We start from the raw sequence: 18,531 nt of genomic DNA, 5'->3' as shown, positions 1-18,531 counted from the left end.
TGCAATAGAGAAAGTCCGTAGCAGCGGGAGTTATTTTCAGTAATTACTCTTTGCCGGGACTTGAACTCCTGTCCGTAACAACGAGGTGTCTGCAAGGCGGAAGTTGACTGTACTCGTTTCTTGTACCGAGATGATCACGTGAAAAAGCTGACGCAGTTCAAGTTACGTATGAATTTCTTTAATTAAAACATAATTGGAAAAAGGACGTCAATTTCTTTTGCGCTACAAAAGTGGGGCGAAAGTTGCGGTGTCACTAAATTTAGAGTCTTCATAGCCTGCGTAGCAGGCGGCGAAAGGGGAAGGAGGGGGCTAGAGACTTCATAGGACGAAATGACAAACTGAACCAAAAGAAAAACAACAATGCTTATAATAGATTATGGCATTAGGTTTTCTTTTTTTGATTCTATACCTGTAAATGAAGCAGAACTTTACAAAAAAGAAATGTCAAGAAAACTTCTCAGAAGTTGAGTGACGAGGACCCAGCTTGTGTCTATTACTCGGGTGAACCATTTCAGTTTCGCTATCAGCCCATACCATCCTTGTTTTTTCTTGTTCACTTTCTCGTTCATTTGCCCTCCCATCCGCACGCTCTCCGTGCGTGCTGTCGCCATGGTTACCGTCGGGTAAATGAACATCTTCACCGGATCTTGTGATGCTAGAAACACGATCCTTCCTCGCCAACTTCCCTTGCAAAGGTGCGATCACTTTTTGCTGAACATATTCTGCGGGCCTCGACCTGTTTTTCTCCTTCAGTTTTCCCGCAAACGTTTGCTCTGAACATCCACCCTCCAAATTATCATCCACCTCATCGAAAAACAACACTCTGTCAGTTTTCTCTGCTAAAATAGTTTCGCCATCAGTTTGGATACTAGTAAAGCCCACTTTGCTATCAGGCGAGCTCGTCGAAGCGTTGTTGTTCTCGGGAAGAACAGCGAATGGTACAGATTTCCTCGAATCAATGGTGTCGAGACTATCAAACGGGCATCTAGAGTTCCCTCTTACTCCTTTGAATTGGTTTCGCTTTGAAGAGCCTTTACTCGCTCGCAAGGTTTCACCTTTGGTATTTTCTTCCTGTGTACTTTGGCTCAAGAACTGTTCAGTCTCGTCAAAAGCACTCCACTCGCCGTCAGTTTGAATATACTTCACTTTTGGTGATCGTCTTAGAGGATGGGAAACAGACACGCCCATGTTTGCAGAGTTAACAGAGCTAAAACAACAGCGGTCAAATCGACTACCTCAACGCTCTTCTAGTCATTCTACAACGCAAATTGATCTAACAGTGCGTCACAAACAAGCAGCCAACGTATAATTTCGCATAACACAAGCGCGCGCTCAGCACTTTAATTTCCAAACTTTAAATGATGAAAATTCAGAAAATCAACCAGAAATGGTGACCTGATGTATCATCAAACTTTCACATCTGCCGTTAAAAGAACATTATAACAACATCCGATAGAATTTATATTTCGAGCCCGCAATTGATCGGTTAACGTGCTTCAGACATTTTACTTTCAAGAAAGAAATGACTCGCCGACAGTGCTACTGGTTCTAATTAAAAGGACTTTTTTCAGTGCTATGTGGTTAAGGCCCAGTAATACGGGCATATATATTTTTTTCAACTTATCTCGCATTATTGCATTGCAAGTTGCAGTGTAAAATGTTGTGCGCTTATCACCACCCGTATTGCAAGTTGCCGCAACATGTCGCGTAGACTTGTTTCAAGTCGCTCGTTGGATACGGAAACGGAGGGCGCGCGCAGGCATGAGAAACAAAATGGCGGAGGATCGTTGCTAGTCAACTCTCATCAACTCTCATCCTCGTTTGGCCCGGGCTTTAGGGTCGGAGCGCGCGGTTATATCAGGAACGCGAGCAAACTGGTTGAATTGGCGGGTGGATGAGAAGGGGCTTGGGGCTAGACGAGAAAAGACAGACTACGGACTCTTTTGGAATTTTTGAGGATATCCGTCAGCTCTCCGTTGGTCCAGCAACGGAGTTGCTGATTGGTCAGTTCATACCAAATTACGTAACTTTCGCGGGAAGCGAAGATTGCGTAAAAGCATAGCATTTAAATTAACCTGCCCACTGGTTTTGGAAAAACTGCAATCTTCCAGTTGTGAAAATACACGAAGACGAATTCGCGTCTGTCTTAATCATGTGGTCATCCGGACAAACAGCTGCAAGCATCGTCGTGTGGTTCAAATCAAGGATTTCAAAGCGCAGAGCTTACGAATGCTCTCGCCATCAACTACCGTTCCGTGTGCGCGTGCTGCTTATTGATTATTGCAAATACCCTTTTTCGCAAACCAAAAGATAGATTTCACGATTTAGATTGTCCAGCTTTACCACGAAATTAATAAGAAGACCTCAAGTGGTGCGTGCTTATATTGAAGGAATTCAGGCGCTCCTTGGAAAGGATTTTGTAAAACAAAAAACTATGCTGACGCAAACACGTACACTCCGTTACGCCATTCGCGCGCGCAACCTACGAATATAATTTCTCTATAAATGTTACAAGTAAAACTCTATTGTAAAACAAATAAAATAGCCTTGAACGTGAAAGTAACTTCGAAGCGAAGATCTTGGACCGCAGTCGAGTATGTGCAAAGTTGCATTAAAGAAGCGGAACGCTCTCAGCCATTCTGTTTCGTGAAAGTGAACTTATAGCGCAGCCGGCTTCAGACTCCAGTGAACGCTGGAAGCACATGTCGAAATCTCTATCGCCCACGGAGAATCTAAAGTTTGCCATGATTCCTTCTTAAGTCGGTTACCAAGGTTACTCCCGCGAGAACCAAGTTGATTGACAGGAAGCCCGTGTCCTCAAAAAGTTTACAAGAGTCCGCAGTCTGTTTTTCCTCGACCGCGCGATCCGATCGCGCGCGCACTCTTGTCTCGCCCCATTCCTTCCTCGCGCGTCTTGAACCCTCCCTAGCCTCGCACTCCCTTACTAAATTTCGAGAGAAAAACTGACTGCAAGCAGTCTAGATCGTTGCGGAACGAGCGACTTGGCCCACCTGCAGCGCGCCAATTCTGAAATATGGCGTCACCGGTGGATTTTTCCACCGGTGACGCCATCGAGATTATGTCAATCATATTGTATTGCGCGCGAACTTACTGAGCGCGCTGTGCCCGCCAACTTAGCGCGCGCTGCTCGCGAGACAAGCTTGCGTTTAACTTTTCAGCTCTTAAGTAGACTTGTTTCCTTCTCACATCGGCAGTTAAACCAGTTTTAGAACAAACAACACAATTGTCTTTTTTTGTGCATGTCCCTTTTAAATCTTACAGGAATGAGAGAGCCATCAAGGGCCCTAAGTATGATTTCCCACAAAAAGGGAAGAAAATCGCAATTTTAACACACGCCACAGCGCGCGTCAGCTGCACACGGCGCACGAAACTGACGTCAATACGATAAAAGAAGCCAATTCAGTGCACACTAGCATGATGCAATTTTTCGCGGCAATAAACGTCAGCCAGAATCGATTTCCTGCAAGTGACACAAGTCGCTCGTTCCGAGCCATTCCTCGGTAAGGTCGCGCGCGCGTTCACAGAAATAAATCCCGCGCGATTACAAAGGTGATTTTACTCAAGTGGTCTTTCTCGCTTGATTTCAAAGCGATTTTATTTGAGTAACTATAGATGCAAAGAAAAAACGAGCGACTTGGGGCAAGTCTACATGTCGCGCAAAGTAGACATGAGTTCAACTTTGCGCAACATATTGCCGCAACTTGCAATACGGGTGGTAATACGCGCACAACACTTTACAACTCGCGATGCCGCAAAAATGTTGCGAGACAAGTATTACTACAACTGAAGCCACTGCCAGTATTGCGATCGGTAAAAGACATTTATAAAATGAAACGGTTTTTAAGCCGATCTGTTTTTGCAACCTTAATTTTCGGTGACTACTGTTCACCTTCATCAGAGACCATATATTATTACTGCTAACTGGGCTTGAAAACTGATGGTTACGTCGCTCAAAAGCCGAGCAACACTAACCCAGCACTAGAAAGTAATTTGCGTTTGTTTTGGTTTTGCATTACTACGCTTAGTGATTGATTTTAAAATCACTTCACTATTTATATGTATATATACGTCTATTTTGAATTTGTTTAGAGGGCCACGAGTTCATCAGTGTTTACTGCTAAGTGTCACCCTCGAAAAATAAAGTTGATTCATTCATGCACCATTTTCTGAACCAATCAAAGTTAAACCAAAACTAATCGTGACTCGCACACGAAAGTTTTCCCGCGCTTCGTGCCGGCTACAAGTACTTTTGGTTTTGGTTTTGCGACACTCAATTGAAAACTGCTCTAAAAGGTGACCGAGGTTTTAGGGGGGGGGGGGGGGGGGGGTGATGGCAGAGGGCGCTTATTGGAGGGAAGGTACTAAATTAATTGATATAAACTATCAATAATGCCAATGTCACAGAAAATCAATTTTTGAGATTTATTTAAAGGTCATAAAACATGGTTACACTGCCTAATTCACTGCTACGTTTTTCACAAAACGATCTACTAAACGCTTACCTAAAACGCTTTCTTAAAACCAACTGTGATTGCTAACAACATTGTAAATGAATTAGCCTAAAAAAAATAGAAACTACAACTACTGATAGAACTAAGTGGATGTTAAAAGCGCATACACTTAGGGACGGACCATTATTTTTTTGGAGGGGGGGATGAAAAATATTGAAAAAAATTGTTTGCAGGGCCTGGAAAGACAAAATAAATTGTTTGCAAAAACGATATGTATAATAAAAAATAGTAAGAATTTAAAAAAAATGTTTGCAGAGGTGCATAAACTAAAAAAAAAAGTTTGCATACCCAATTTTTTTATCCCCCCCCCCTCCCAAGAAAATAATGGTCCGTCCCCAATAGCTTCAAGGTGACTTGTTTCCTGGGTATGCCACTCAAGCAAGTGCAGCTTCACCACAATTATCCAAGGTGACCTTGTTTTGGGGAATAGTTGCTTTCATTGTTAAGCTAATTCTTAGCAAGGTTTTGCTATGCTGTAGGATACTATCAATCTAGTAAATATTAAGCTCGAGAGCACAATTAATGAATAAACGTGCTTGTTCAATTTCTTTTCGCCTCTAGGCCATGTCACCAAACTGAACTTCAACAAGTCAAAGGTAACTTTTCTTATAGGTTTGACTAAAGTGTGAACATTGAAGTTCAAGTCATCGTCAAAAGTTATTAACAAATTATTCGGTTAATAATCGACAAATTATTTGCTTAACTCACGCTGCTGGTTCAGTAAGAACGTTAGACAAAATTAATGTAATCAAATTCCGTTATTTCAGTTTTACTGCTAAGCTACCGCTATTGACTAAAAACACCTCACACTAAACTTCCAATATGACTGCTGGACTTAATACATTAATTTAAAAATATACCAATACCTTAGAAACAGTTTCTATGCTTACTTTACATTTTTTTAACGCAGAGTCAAAAGTCCATCAGAATACAAAACTAAACTACAAATAAAGAACAAACGATAAATCCAAAAAACTCGATTTAGCACCTGGGGTGCCTAGTTAGTTTTGGTCGCTGACTGGATGGAGTTTTTTTCTGTCTCAGTAATCAGCTAAAACTTCAACCATTTCTCAGCTATCCAGTTAAAATTTGAGGAACTTTCCAAAGCTATTAGTAAAATTTTCAGATCTCAGATCTCAGCTAACATTTAAAACGCATTATTTCTCAGCTGATAGTTAAAATTTTGACCAGTTCTCAGCTACCAGTTTTACCCCTCCAGACCCTGTAAAAGGGGGAAGCTTACTGAAGAAAGGACATTTATTTAGAACTGGACGCTCATTGTACGTTTTTACCTTAAAATAATAACACCTCTGATGTACCCAAACTACGAACTTCGAATTTGGCCAGGTTTTATCAAACGATAGCCTTAAACAAACAAAACAAATCGTTTTCAACTCAAAGCCACTTTGCACATGCATGGACACTACCGGTAATACTGGGAGAGGGGAGAACATTACACCTCTCCGAATGGGGACATAAGGTATTAGAACATGGGTCCTTATTACATTATTCTTATTAACACCTTTAAAGGCAAAGAGGGTGCGTTTAATTGAAGGGAAGACCCGTATGGTTTTACTGTAATGAAAATTTCAAGTCAATGGAATGTTTAACTCATCTTTGGGATGGGTTCATCATTAAAATCTGCAAATACTGCCAAGATAAAAATAAGAAACAAGAGTGTTTTTAATAACAAAAAAGACTAACACTGAAGATGTACTATTAAGTAGTCGCCACTTATAATTCTAGCCCCAGTTGTTTAAAAGGTGGACAACACTTTTCAACAGATAAATCGCTCTCCATTGGATAGCGAATTATGTTTTGTTAACACCTATCCGATGGATAACGATTTATCCGGTGAATAGCGTTATCCACCGGCCTTTGAACAACTGAGCTCTGAAAAGTCTTGTTACATCATTACGACTTACACAATGCGGGATAGTTAAAAAACTGTTAACAAAAAAAACGACTAAGACGAACTAAAACAGGAAAATATACAGCTGTAAAAAGATCGCTGAAATTCCATTTTTTTTTTTCTTTCTTTCTTTCTTTCTTTCTTTGTTTTTTTTTTTTTTTTGGGGGGGGGGAGGGAGGATATCAGGTTATACTATGTAAAGCTAACAGCTGTAAATATATCAAAAGTGTAGAAGCTCTCGCAAGCTTGTAATTCTAGTCCTCTAGTGAAGCATTTACTATTTTTGGGGGGGCTATGGGCATTGTTCCTGTTGATTATTTTATTGTTCCCTTAAGGGTAGCAAGCGACATTCATGCGAGTTCTTGCAAGACTTGGTACCCAACCCTAATATACTCTTGAAAAGATATGTCCCAATACATGTAAGCCACTAGTTTGGTCAGTCAAAACAAAAGTTGCATGTTTATTTATTTGTCTTTCGACACAAAGGACAATAGAAAGTTCTGGAAAAAGCAGGTAAATTTTGGCAGGCTATATTTTGCAATTTTTAAGTTTAAAAGCAAAAAATATAATGTTGATGTACCTTTTAAAGGACTACCGCTCAGTGTCCTGTAGGCTTTTGCAACCTTTGGCCTTCCGTTCGTGAAATTTTTGGCGGTGAATGAAATTGCTCGTCTTTGTCATCATCCTCCTCATCATCATCACCATCATCATCATCATCATCATCATCCTCCTCCTCCGCCTCCTCCTCCTCCTGATCATCATCATCGTCATCATCCGAGGCCCTATGCGCCAACTTGGCGCCAGGGGACAGGTGGTGGAATGTATGAGTTTGCACCCCCTCGTCTGATTGCAATGTTCTACAACCAAATTCTGTAGCAATGACCACTAAATAGCAAATGCATCTGGAAACAGCAGTGTAAAGATATTGCTTAGTCCTCTTCACTAACTTGCCCTCAAATTCTTCATAAGGAGGGTTGTAAAGAATGACCACCTTCGATTCCAAGCCTTTAAATCGCCATATGCTTTCAACAACGATTTTGTTTTGACCATGTTCATACAATGTCTCCGCCTTTTGGCTCTCTACTCCAATGTGCTGCAGCTCAGAGCTGACTTTATCCCGAACCTTTGCATTATTCACCAAAATGCAGATGTCCTTCTCTTGAACCTTGTGTTGGCGGAGTTCATGAATATGCTTCAAAATGGCCTCTGCGCCTTCACGCTCTGTTACCACTCCATAGTTTAGTATGCCATCCCACTTGATTGCCAAGCCAGTTTCGCGGTGCCCTAATGTAGGATCTCCAGTTACTGTTGATTTGTAGTACTTTCTTGACTGTTGGAAGATATTTTCAGTGTTGCGAAGAACCTTGGTGAGTTTGGTACTTCTCTTGAGCGATTTGTAGTACTGCTGGTGCTGCTGCTCAAATCTCAGATATTGGTTTGAATCATACAAAAACCACATATGTTTGGGGTCAGCATCATCGTCGTCGTCATCATCATCAGACAGTTCATCAACATCCTTCAGTAACTTTTTGAAAAGCACTGGCCAGTCACCATACAAATCTTGACATTCATCAACGAATATATGGTCATACTGTACAGGACGTTGCTCCATAAGATTTACAGCTCTGAAAACAGTTTCCTCTTTTTCCTGGTCAGAGTCACCCGAAATCGACCCAGTTATATCACAGATAAGCTTATCAAAAGTTTTCACCTCCAATACAGAACTCAAATCCCCATCTGGCAAACTGTTAGTCAAATACTGTTCAAATGTTTTTAAAAACATCTTCGACAGAGGTTTGTTGAAACAAACAACAAGTATTTTTTCTTTGGTGTCACGAAGAAGGGCTTTTTCTGCCAGGATCTTCACTTTCTCCATTAGCAGCCATGTTTTGCCGCTACCGGCTGGCCCTGTTATCCATTGCTCAGATGTTGTATTCAGCAATGCTTCCAATTGCTCTTTAGTTTTGAACACCAGAGTGCGGTGGCTTTTATCAATGCAATAATCGATGGAGTGTCCTAGGTGAGGCACACCCACGAACCTGCAATTAATTGTAATATAACATCAGTTGAGAACGTACAGTAAACGCAATTTTTTTCTGATTAGATTCTAGCACATCAAACATGTACAAACATGTTGTTTAGCTGTTAGAATTTGTTAGCTGTTAGAATTACCTTATTATAGGAATTTAACGCTTGTGTTAATTAAGGTATTTGAAATTAACGCGACTTAAATTAACGCGAATTGAAGGAAAAATTACTTCCCAATAAAGGAAATTAGGGACCATTCATTTTTTAGAAGGGGGGGAGGGCCGGAGGAATCTTGGGGGGGGGGTCACTTATTTTTTACAGTGGCAAAAGGGGAGGGTCATCGTTATTTTCGTTTTTGAAAAGGGGGGGTCGCGTAGAAAAAACACTGCATTTTCATCCAAATCCAAATCTTTTATTTTCAATAAATATTAAGTAAAATGTGACAGGCCAAGCACGACTCCCGCTGGTTGCTTCAGTCTGTTAACGGAGGATTTGATTAACGCTCTATATTTGATTTGATTTGATTAATGCTTTCAGTGATGATCTTTATGCCATTGTGTTTGCTAGCTCTGTGGCATATTTCGTTAGGTTTATTGGCTCATGTTTGTTGGAAGATTCCTAAAAGCCTTTAAAAGAATGTTGTAGTCTATATTGTGTATCAGATCAGTGGATTTCTAACTGTCAACTCGTATTCTAAAGTGGCGGTTAGTTCGTAGGATAACGTTTCGTTACCACAGTTGTGAGGGTCTATAAAGATCCGAGTCTTTTGAAGGCGTCTGCGTCTCTAAACATTGAGAGCAATGGTTTTTTTGAGTTGTTTTTGTAAGCTCCCCTTAGTTTGAGTGGTTGTGATTTGCGCTCTGGGAGCTATAAAAGACATAAACCTTTACCTCCATTATTGTTGATCTGTTTTGTTGCGTTACTTGCATCCACCAAATAAATTCTATGGCAGTTTGATTACTGCGTTTGAGGTCTCTAGTATGCCGCAACGATCTCTTCTGGCAAATGTTTTATCTAAAGCAAGACTCAAGTTTCAGTCCTTCAGTGGACCTCATCCGATGCTCCTATGTCAAAGTCTCATCGAATGATTTGAAATCAATGATCAATCGATGTGCCGTTTTTGTACTTGTCTGCAGGATCGAAAATTCTGGTTTTTAATTGGCTCACGTAAATGGACCAATTGTGTTAATGTAGTTTTGATCCTTGCTTAAGTGTGTTTGTTTATAAGGCTATTTTTCGCATTTTTGACCGTTAAAGGTCACTTCTGATGCAAAAGAGTGGTTCTTTCTTAGCCGTGCGAGAGTAGTGTTCCACGTAATGAAGAAGGGCTTCAATTCGTGTATATTGCACGGCGTGCGTTTGACTGTAGCATAGATTTTTTTGCGATCAAAGATAATCTTATGCAACACAGCGGAATGGAGCTCTGTCAAAAAAAGAGGTTTGATGTGAATTTTTTTTGAGGTGCATGTGGGGGGGGGGGTCGCAAAATTTAATATTGCACTTTAGGGGAGGGCCTTCCTCTTTTTACACTACTACAGGGGGAGGGTCAAAAAGTTTCAACTGAATACACACAGGGATTCCTCCGGCCCTCCCCCCTTCTAAAAAATGAATGGTCCCTTAACGCGAAAGAGGGGGTAACATTTCAAAATGAAGGAAATTAACGCGACATACAAACTAGTGGTAACCACAGGTTAGAAAGTGCGGGCCTCGATGCAGTTAAGAAAAGGTACTGGGAGGGAAGTGTTTTTTGTTAGTTTGGAAAATTACTTCAAGTCGAAGTTTTTGGGAAGTTTCCAGAAGTTGGCATAACTGTGGTAATTGAGATTTCTTTTATAAACTGCGGTTGTTTATTGGGAGTCTGTCCACTGAGAATAACAGTGCATCATTCTTTGCCGAAAAAAAGATTCCTCGACTTCCTGTTTGAACAACACATTTTCGCATTGTAACCGTTCATGATGGAAGAAGAAATAACTTAAGTCACCTCATTTAACGGCAATTTTTTCAACAGGTCACGAAAATTTTTCAGACAGTGTCGATAAATCACTGGACAAAAGAAAATTATTCCGAGTAAGGTCGAGTAATGCGTCACGCTGAAGTCACGAATGTTTTTTATCGTTTCCTATTGCCGCGAACCAATCAGAGTTGTTTATTTATTTAAGTGTAGTCGAGCACGCGGTGTGAATTGAGATGTGATTTTCCTCCGTCGGCAAACTCGCTTTGTTGTCAGTGTTATAAGGAATTTCTCGAGAATAACCGTTGTTGGAATCATTCGCTTTGCCGTAGTTTATCTGTGATACAATCACAGCAGATCATCTCAAAGGCAACACCTATAAAACAACGTCTGCAAAACGAAATGTCTGCAAGACAGAAACCTCGATCTAATGTGACAAACTGTTGATTTTTCGCATTCTTATCGCTCTTGGAGACAAGATTTTTCTCTTCCAGTGTTACGACAAACTGTCGTGATTGACACATTTTTTGCATTCCGATCGTTCTTAGTGGAAGAACAAACTTTTCAACTTCCGGTTTGCAGATAGCCTTTATAAACGTGGCGCGCACGCGTAATACGCAATCCACACGTGATCCGGCAGATTTCCACCCTGATGAAATAATGACTTAACTCTGGACTGTATCGAGAAATTGATTCCAAATTAATGGAAATTAATAAGGTCATGGAAATTAGCGCTCCACTTAATTAACGGCGCGGAAATTAACGTTAACAAAAATTAATGCGACTTAAATAAACGCGAATTTTTGAAATTCGCGTTAAAATTCGCATTAATTTCATGAAGCGTTCATTTTCTATAATAAGGTAGTTTTTTAGAATTGCTTTGATTATTGATCAAATTTTTTGAAAAATGGGAACACATTGCAGACCTTTACATGTACAGTGTAAAATGAGACATATTACTCACCGCATGACAAGGCTGTTGAACACGGTCTGGTCAACACTTGTATTTCCATTTCTCATTATGTTCTTGTCCCACCACTCTGAAAATGCATCCACATTCTCGCAGTCCTCTGCAAAAATACCTTTTGAGGGTCTTGTAACTGATTCATGATCTTTAGGGCAGTTTGGCATCACAACAAAGCCTGGATATGAGTACACTTCCTTCCCAGTTAGTTCCTTACACTTTCCTTTTAACCCTTGTTGAGCACAAATTTTTAACGATTCTTGGTCCTTAGCTATTTGCTTCTGGGCTTCTGCAAACACTTTAGCTTTCTTTATGGCTGCTTTGACCTGGAAAAACACAACACCATGCTGACGATGTATGATCACAAAATCATGCTCTCCACTTAGCCACTTTTTTGACTTCTCTCTTTCTGTATTTGCAGAGCCATGATCCAATTCAGAAATCAGTTCAGCAAAACGATAAGAATGAACAACAAACATTTTCTCATTTCTACTCTCTCCAAAATTCAGTAAAAGGTCAAAAAAGTTCTTTTCTGTTTTTTCTCCAACATCAGGGTTGCGAGACTTGTAAGCAAAAACTTGAGGGACCATGTAGGTTTTACTTGGATGTTGCCAATCAGGATAGTCGGAATTGAGGAAATCCTGAACTTGGTCATCCCACTTTCTTACTCCATCATCAGCAAGGTCTTTTTGTCCACAGCTCTTCACATGTGGTAAACCCAGCATCTCTTTCTTCCTGTAAGAAAAGCACCGTAGCATCAGTGATAGCCCAAAATCAAAGAATGCGCCGGGTAGTTTGTCCACTGATTGTTTGGTGGATGGCATAGTCAGACCTAATTACATGTATTTGGATTCATGTTATGACACAGGTAGCCCAAGCTCCTAAAGGAGCCGTCAACATATAGACCACATATGACATTGCGTAATAACGTTATTATAAGGGTTTGTATGGGAATATAACGATCGTAAAAAATAATTCAAAATAGAGGAAAAATATCCAATAAAATTCACTTACCTATCCTCTTCTGTCTATATCTTATGTTTCTATGCCGTTTGGAGGCGATTTGAAGCCATTTCAGTGGGTTTTAGGTTCGCTGGTTTCCTATCATTATAAGGGTTTGTATGGGAATATAACGATCGTAAAAAATAATTCAAAATAAAGGGAAAATATCCGATAAAATGGACTTACCTATCCTCTTCTATGTAAATCTTGTGTTTCTATGCCGTTTGGGGGCGTTTTGAAGCGATTCCAGTGGGATTTAGGTTCGCTGGTTTCCTCTCTATATATAATTCTTATATAGAGAGGAAACCAGCGAACCTAAAACCCACTGGAATCGCTTCAAAACGCACCCAAACGGCATAGAAACACAAGATTTACATAGAAGAGGATAGGTAAGTCGTTTTTCGGATATCTTCCCTTTATTTTGAATTATATTTTTACGATCGTTATATTCCCATACAAACCCTTATGATAACGTGATTACGCAATGTCATATGTAGTCTACATGTTGACGGAATCGCCTCCAAACGGCATAGAAACACAAGATATAGACAGAAGAGGATAGGTAAGTGAATTTTATTGGATATTTTTCCTCTATTTTGAATTATTTTTTACGATCGTTATATTCCCATACAAACCTTTATAATAACGTTATAACACAATGTCATATGTGGTCTATATGTTGACGGCTCCTTTAGGAGCTTGGGCTACCTGTGGTTATGAGGCAGTTACATTTTATGACAACAGGGTCATTTTCATTCTACATCACGTGCTGACAAAAAACTCAGAACCCAGAACATTCTGGAGCATAAAACGAAAAGCCAAGGCCATCCAAGCAGATTCTTCACAAATTGACCAATAGTGTTTGAATGTTAAAACAAAACAAAAAAAGAAATGGTCGCAAATTTATTGCTTCTGCCCCCATGTAGCATGCAGCTAATGACATTCCACAATTTGCGAGAAAATATATTGTTAACATACAAGGTTTTCGTTCCTTGGTGGCCTTGGTTGGAGCACTGTGATAAATAAATAAATAAATAAATGATTACTCGAATTATTACAGGTGATTACACCTGTCTAGTGCCCAGTCAGGCTGCATGTTTAACTAGCATGGGGCCTAGGTCGATGTTGGAAAATAAAAATGGCGTCGACGAAAAAAATCGATCATTTCCAGACTTATCGCAGCTAAAACTAATCAAATGACTTCGCAGTTTTAAATAATGAGTAAGACAACAACAAACTTAATCATTGTAAGCTTTTATTTTAAGAGAAAAAGTCGCCGACGCACAATTTATCCTCGGTTATCATGTACCAAAAAATACTTGCCGACGCGCTGGCCGACACTTTGGCCGACGCGTTTTTTGGATCGGATTCTTAACCTTTTCCCAAGATATAGAATAAATTAAACTAAATAGTTATGTATGCTTAAATAATTCTATTATAGTGCAGTTCGTTTGCATTACTTTTTCACAATACTGTAAAGAAGGAATCTGGAGGCCAAAGACTTTGTGGGTGTTTTACAACGGATAAGTGTATTCGAAGTAAAAATAATTGCTGCTTATCTTGAAGGCTTTGCAAAATATAGAAGAATGGTGTTTTCCGTTTTGAAGCTCTTAAAAGTTTAACTGCAGATAATGAGATTTTGTGTCCAAGTTTTCAGCTACAACAGCGCACCGAATTAAATGATTACATAAGCTAGTGATAAGTCATAACCTCTTTTGTGTTCTGGCAAGAACGAAATTTTCGATTTCAAAAACTGCTAGAAGTTGATGGCTTCTAAGAGAGTAAAAATGTGAAATCTAAACTTTGAAACATGCTATCTTCATTTTGAAATGGACGTTTTAAAATTCGCTCTTGTCAGAACATAATAGAGAACATCAAGTTTATGTTCCTCGTGAAGCGACTTCCGAAATTCTATATCGGCGGAGAAAACTCAAACAAAAAAATGGCAGGTTTTGAGGCTTCCGAAGACCTTCCCAGGCAGTGTTTACAACAAAGTGTGCTTTATTATAAGCTGTGAATCTAATCCAGCGCAAGGGACACAAAGCTGAGAATAATAATGTGAATTACTTGTACAAAGAAATTTATGAATATTTCGTTTATTAGTTGTCGGCTTCAGTCGTCGCAGTTCTTGCATACTCTCTTTAAATGAATACATACATAATGATTGCAAGAAACCTATCTTAATTAAGTAAAGACATTTTCTTTTCATTTTTGTCGTTCACTTTTCTTTAAAAGCGGAGATAGCTACAGTAATTACAATACCAAATTCATTTTTTTTAAAAGATCTGTATTCTACCAACCGGAGAAATGTCTGCACATTTTATCAACATTTGGATACGTTTAATGACTGCCTATACTCTCCCCAGTACTTATTTACTGGGTAACCGCGCCTTCGCCTTCACCATGTAGTTCAGTCTATTCTCAGAGTTTACACCGTTCAGATCACAATGTACAGCAGTTATAATCAATTCTTTCAAGAGGGTTATGGAAATATCATATTTCCCGATGATAGTGGAGATAAAAGCGATGATGAGAGCTCACAGGAAAGTGAACAGTCATCTCAAGATTCTCAATCGAGCGAAGAAATAGACTCTTCCCAAGAAGAAAAGGAGGATAAAGATCCCTGGTCGCGCATTCAAGATGAAGTCACTAGTCGTCACGAAGCCAAGCTCAAAGCTCTGATAAACGAGTACCGGTATAAACAACATGGAGATTCGTCTGAAATGGCCCGTGTTAAGGCTGAAAATGCTCTGCTACCAGTATACAGGAAGGAGCTGAGAAAAGTTCTTTTGGAGTATTTACAGTGGATGCATGCAATGAAGAAAGATTCGACCTTCCGTAAAGTGATTATCGCCGTAAAGTCATTATCGCCGTCTGAGCTGAAAGTTAGCAATTAGAATTTTCCTTTTGTTTGTTTGTTTTTGTTGCTTCTTTTTTTAATGTTTCACAATTCCGCGTTTTAGAATATTCCGTCATTCCGCGTTTTAGGATATTACCAGTACGTTATTCCGCGTTTTAGGATATTCCGTCATTCCGTGTTTTAGGATATTCCGCCATTCCGCCATGCCGTTCCGTCATTCTGCCATTCCGCCGAATAAGTTCACCCTCCAAATGAGCTGTTTTTTGAGCAGCAGTCCTTCTTTGCGCCACAGGAACAGTTTCAGGATCGTTGGTGAAACCACGAAGAGGAGAAGCATTCATTTTCTTTCCCCACGACGAGCCATCGGTAAGGAAGCCGGCGAAGTTTGAATCAAGAGACAGAATGTATTTTAAGTTGTTCTCCCAAGCTTCGATCGAAGTGATAGTTTCGTTCGAAGTAAGCGACCATTGCTTCGGCCCTCTGTGGGAAGACATGTCTTCGGTTATGAAAATTAGGCTTGGCTGTTCGGAGAGACGACTAACATCAAGCAGGAACACTTAGACGTCCGTTGTGGGTTCTTTGGAACCGTAGCACTGCCACCACGCCAGTAAGTTGAGACGAAACGCCGTACAAGAAGATCACTTTATTAACCGAGAGCGAACGAGAAATGGCAAAGACGCTGAACTTAACGGTTTCCTAAGTAACGACCAAAAATATGCGCGGCGAGGGAATTACAACAATGGTAACCTGCGATCAGGAGTTCTTTTTTCGAAAGGGAGAGTGGGAAGTAGGGAGGTCAGGGAGGGAGGGCATGATTTCAGGTTACAACAATGGCACAGCGAAGCTATGCGAGCTATGGCACTCTGTTCTCTTTTCCAATATCAAAGATGCGCGTTTTAGATATGAAAAGAGGTGGAACCATGTATGTGGTTTTTGGATCTCTCCAGCTTGGGTAATGACTATCCAAATGAGCACTAATTTCATCATCCAGATCACGCTTTCCATTGTCCTGCAAATCTTTTTGTCCACAGGCTTTTACTTTTGTTTTAGGAGTGAAACACCATCGCCCCAAAGAACGACTGCGTGGGAGGCTAGCTTTTACTTGGTAGCCACCCATTTTGTCAACCTACATGTAAGAATGACGTGAAGTAAGTAAAGTCTGCTTCGAGCAAATTATAATAATGACTACAAAACAATGAAAAATAAAAATAAAACTGGTTTGAAAAATTTTAAACCAAAGGTAGATTGTAACCACAACATATGCATACATGAAGTACATGTGCTTGAAATACAGTTGCTAAACAAAGCAAACAAAACAAAGCAGTACATGTACACTGTTGAAAAGCAGAGCAAAGAAGATATCATAATGTTTGGGGCCAGATTCAACTATCTAGTGAGTTGTTAGCTAATGCCTTTTGACTTGTACCGCTAACTGACACCTGTACTTCATAAAAACAGAGCAGTCTATAAAAAGAAAAAAAAAATTATTTAAAAAATTTCCAATCCAATGGTACACTTCTACGGTTTCAGCTGACAGGAGCATAAACAACTGGAAATTATGTCATCCCAAAAGAGCATGCATTATACCTGTACACACAAAAACGTATCAACTTTTTTTTGACAACTGTGAAATAAAGAACACTTTCACAGTAGTCTGGGTACTTGCACATTAAATATTACATGCATAACCAAATGAGGGGGATGAATAGGTTCACAGTTCAACAGATTTGGCCTTAAAACTTTGTCTTAAATAAACATACCAAGATTGCAGATTTTTTGCAATACATTGAACGGATTCGCAGACTTCGAAAATACAGCGGATCGTGGATTAGCTGGAAATTTTGGCGCAGATTCCAGACTCACTCTTGCAATAAAAATATACCACCCAAAGTTTCAAGTTATGTGAATTTCGATTTGACAGAAAATAGTGGTTTACGGATTCAGCCAAAAAATAGCACAAATTGGTCGATTTACGTGCCTCTATTCACCACCTCCTAAATGCTTCAGGGCAACCATAGTATTACATGTACAGGTGAAGTAGACTAACTACAGTAACTTACTATGGGGTAAATAGGCAGAACTGCTGGAATAGCCCCTTAATTGCACAACCCGCAAGTTACACAGTTACCCAGAGCAGGATACCTATGTACAGTGCTTCAACACAATTTACAAAGAGAACTCAAGATGACCACTGCCACAGAATGGTTAGCAGGTGGTTGTAATTTCCCAACATACCAGTTAACAGGATAATGAATTACACTACAGCTTTGTTTGTACAGCAAAGCAGTTTCTGTGATTATTTAAAAAGTACATTGTACAATGTTAGATGTTACGACAAAATACAGTAGTGTTTGGACTGAAAGAGCTGGCATTTTATCAGACTGCAGCCATTTAACTTAAACCAATTCAAGTAGTACATGGGAATTCAAGCATGGATTTGTAGAATTTACCAAAAGATAAGGTTTAGTGCAATGCTAGGATCATTTTGAAGATCAAACATCTGACTGGGTGGGAAAGAGGTCAAGGGACTGCTGGGCATGTTGGGGACTCAGAATCATGCCCTTGACAAAAGGTCTTGAAACATGAAAGGGGGCATGTAATAGGGACAAGTTGCAGGGACAAAACACAATGTGTACTCACACAAGAAAATGTGGCGGGACATGTTGCAGCAACACATCCCCTGAAAAGTGTAATGATTCTTTTGGGGGACATATCACTCTAATGTGTCCCTGCTGCATTCTCTTGTGTGTGCACATGTTGTCATTTTGTCCTGCTACATGTTGCTCTATGTCATACCCAAAGCTTGCATTCCCCTCCACCAGCGGTTGGGAAATGCAATGGCTCTTGACAAATCCAAAATGGGAACCAGGAAATCCTGGTTCTGGTGTGCTTGTGTGCATGCAATTGTGGATAAATTGTGATTAACAAGTTTTTAACAGCCATTTTGATTTGGCTATCTGTCTTGCAGGCTTTCAGTCTACCCCAGAGGTGGTGATTCCTAGTGCAGACCAGAAGGATCGTTGCCTTTGGGGACAAGATTGCATTTGCTGCAACAGGTCCTTTTGTTGTCAGCACCAAAAAGATATTCATAATTTTTTTGATTTTCGACCTTCAAAGGAATATCAGTGATATTTATATTATATTATATCACTATATCACTTAAGACAGGGTTAAAACTTGGCGGTTGCACGGTCGGCAGTGGCAATAAAGAAGTGTCCAGGGCCACTAAAAGCTGGGCGATCAAACCTCGCACATTTGAAAATTGCCCTTAATAATGCATTG

At 39.9% G+C, this 18,531-nt stretch overlaps 1 protein-coding gene across 1 annotated transcript; it reads right to left on the bottom strand.

Annotated features, from left to right (window-relative positions):
• Positions 1-444: 444 nt before the first annotated feature.
• Positions 445-12,118, bottom strand: LOC144656421 (uncharacterized). The gene is made up of 3 exons (XM_078516643.1): positions 11,388-12,118; positions 7,239-8,483; positions 445-1,207 (listed from the first exon to the last, which is right to left on the bottom strand). Exons 1-3 carry the CDS (start codon positions 12,110-12,112, stop codon positions 445-447), a joined length of 2,733 nt encoding a protein of 910 aa, XP_078372769.1. The 5' UTR covers positions 12,113-12,118.
• Between the last annotated feature and the right edge of the window lie 6,413 nt (positions 12,119-18,531).

The sequence above is a fragment of the Oculina patagonica genome, chromosome 6 (assembly GCF_052425735.1).
Source record: "Oculina patagonica isolate OP01 chromosome 6, crgOcupat, whole genome shotgun sequence".
NCBI classification, from domain to species: Eukaryota; Metazoa; Cnidaria; class Anthozoa; order Scleractinia; family Oculinidae; genus Oculina; species Oculina patagonica.
Note: the sequence above shows the minus strand (reverse complement) of the source record. Positions and strands in the feature narration are given on the sequence as shown.

Bases quoted from the DNA above. Each gene is read 5' to 3' on its own strand.
- LOC144656421 (XM_078516643.1), bottom strand. From the start codon at position 12,112: ATGCTGGGTTTACCACATGTGAAGAGCTGTGGACAAAAAGACCTTGCT. The intron at 8,484-11,387 runs GTGAGTAATATG...AATTAATTGCAG, and splicing joins TTCAACAGCCTTGTCATGCG to GTTCGTGGGTGTGCCTCACC. The intron at 1,208-7,238 runs GTTGGCGCATAG...CTGTTGTTTTAG, and splicing joins CACCTGTCCCCTGGCGCCAA to CTCTGTTAACTCTGCAAACA.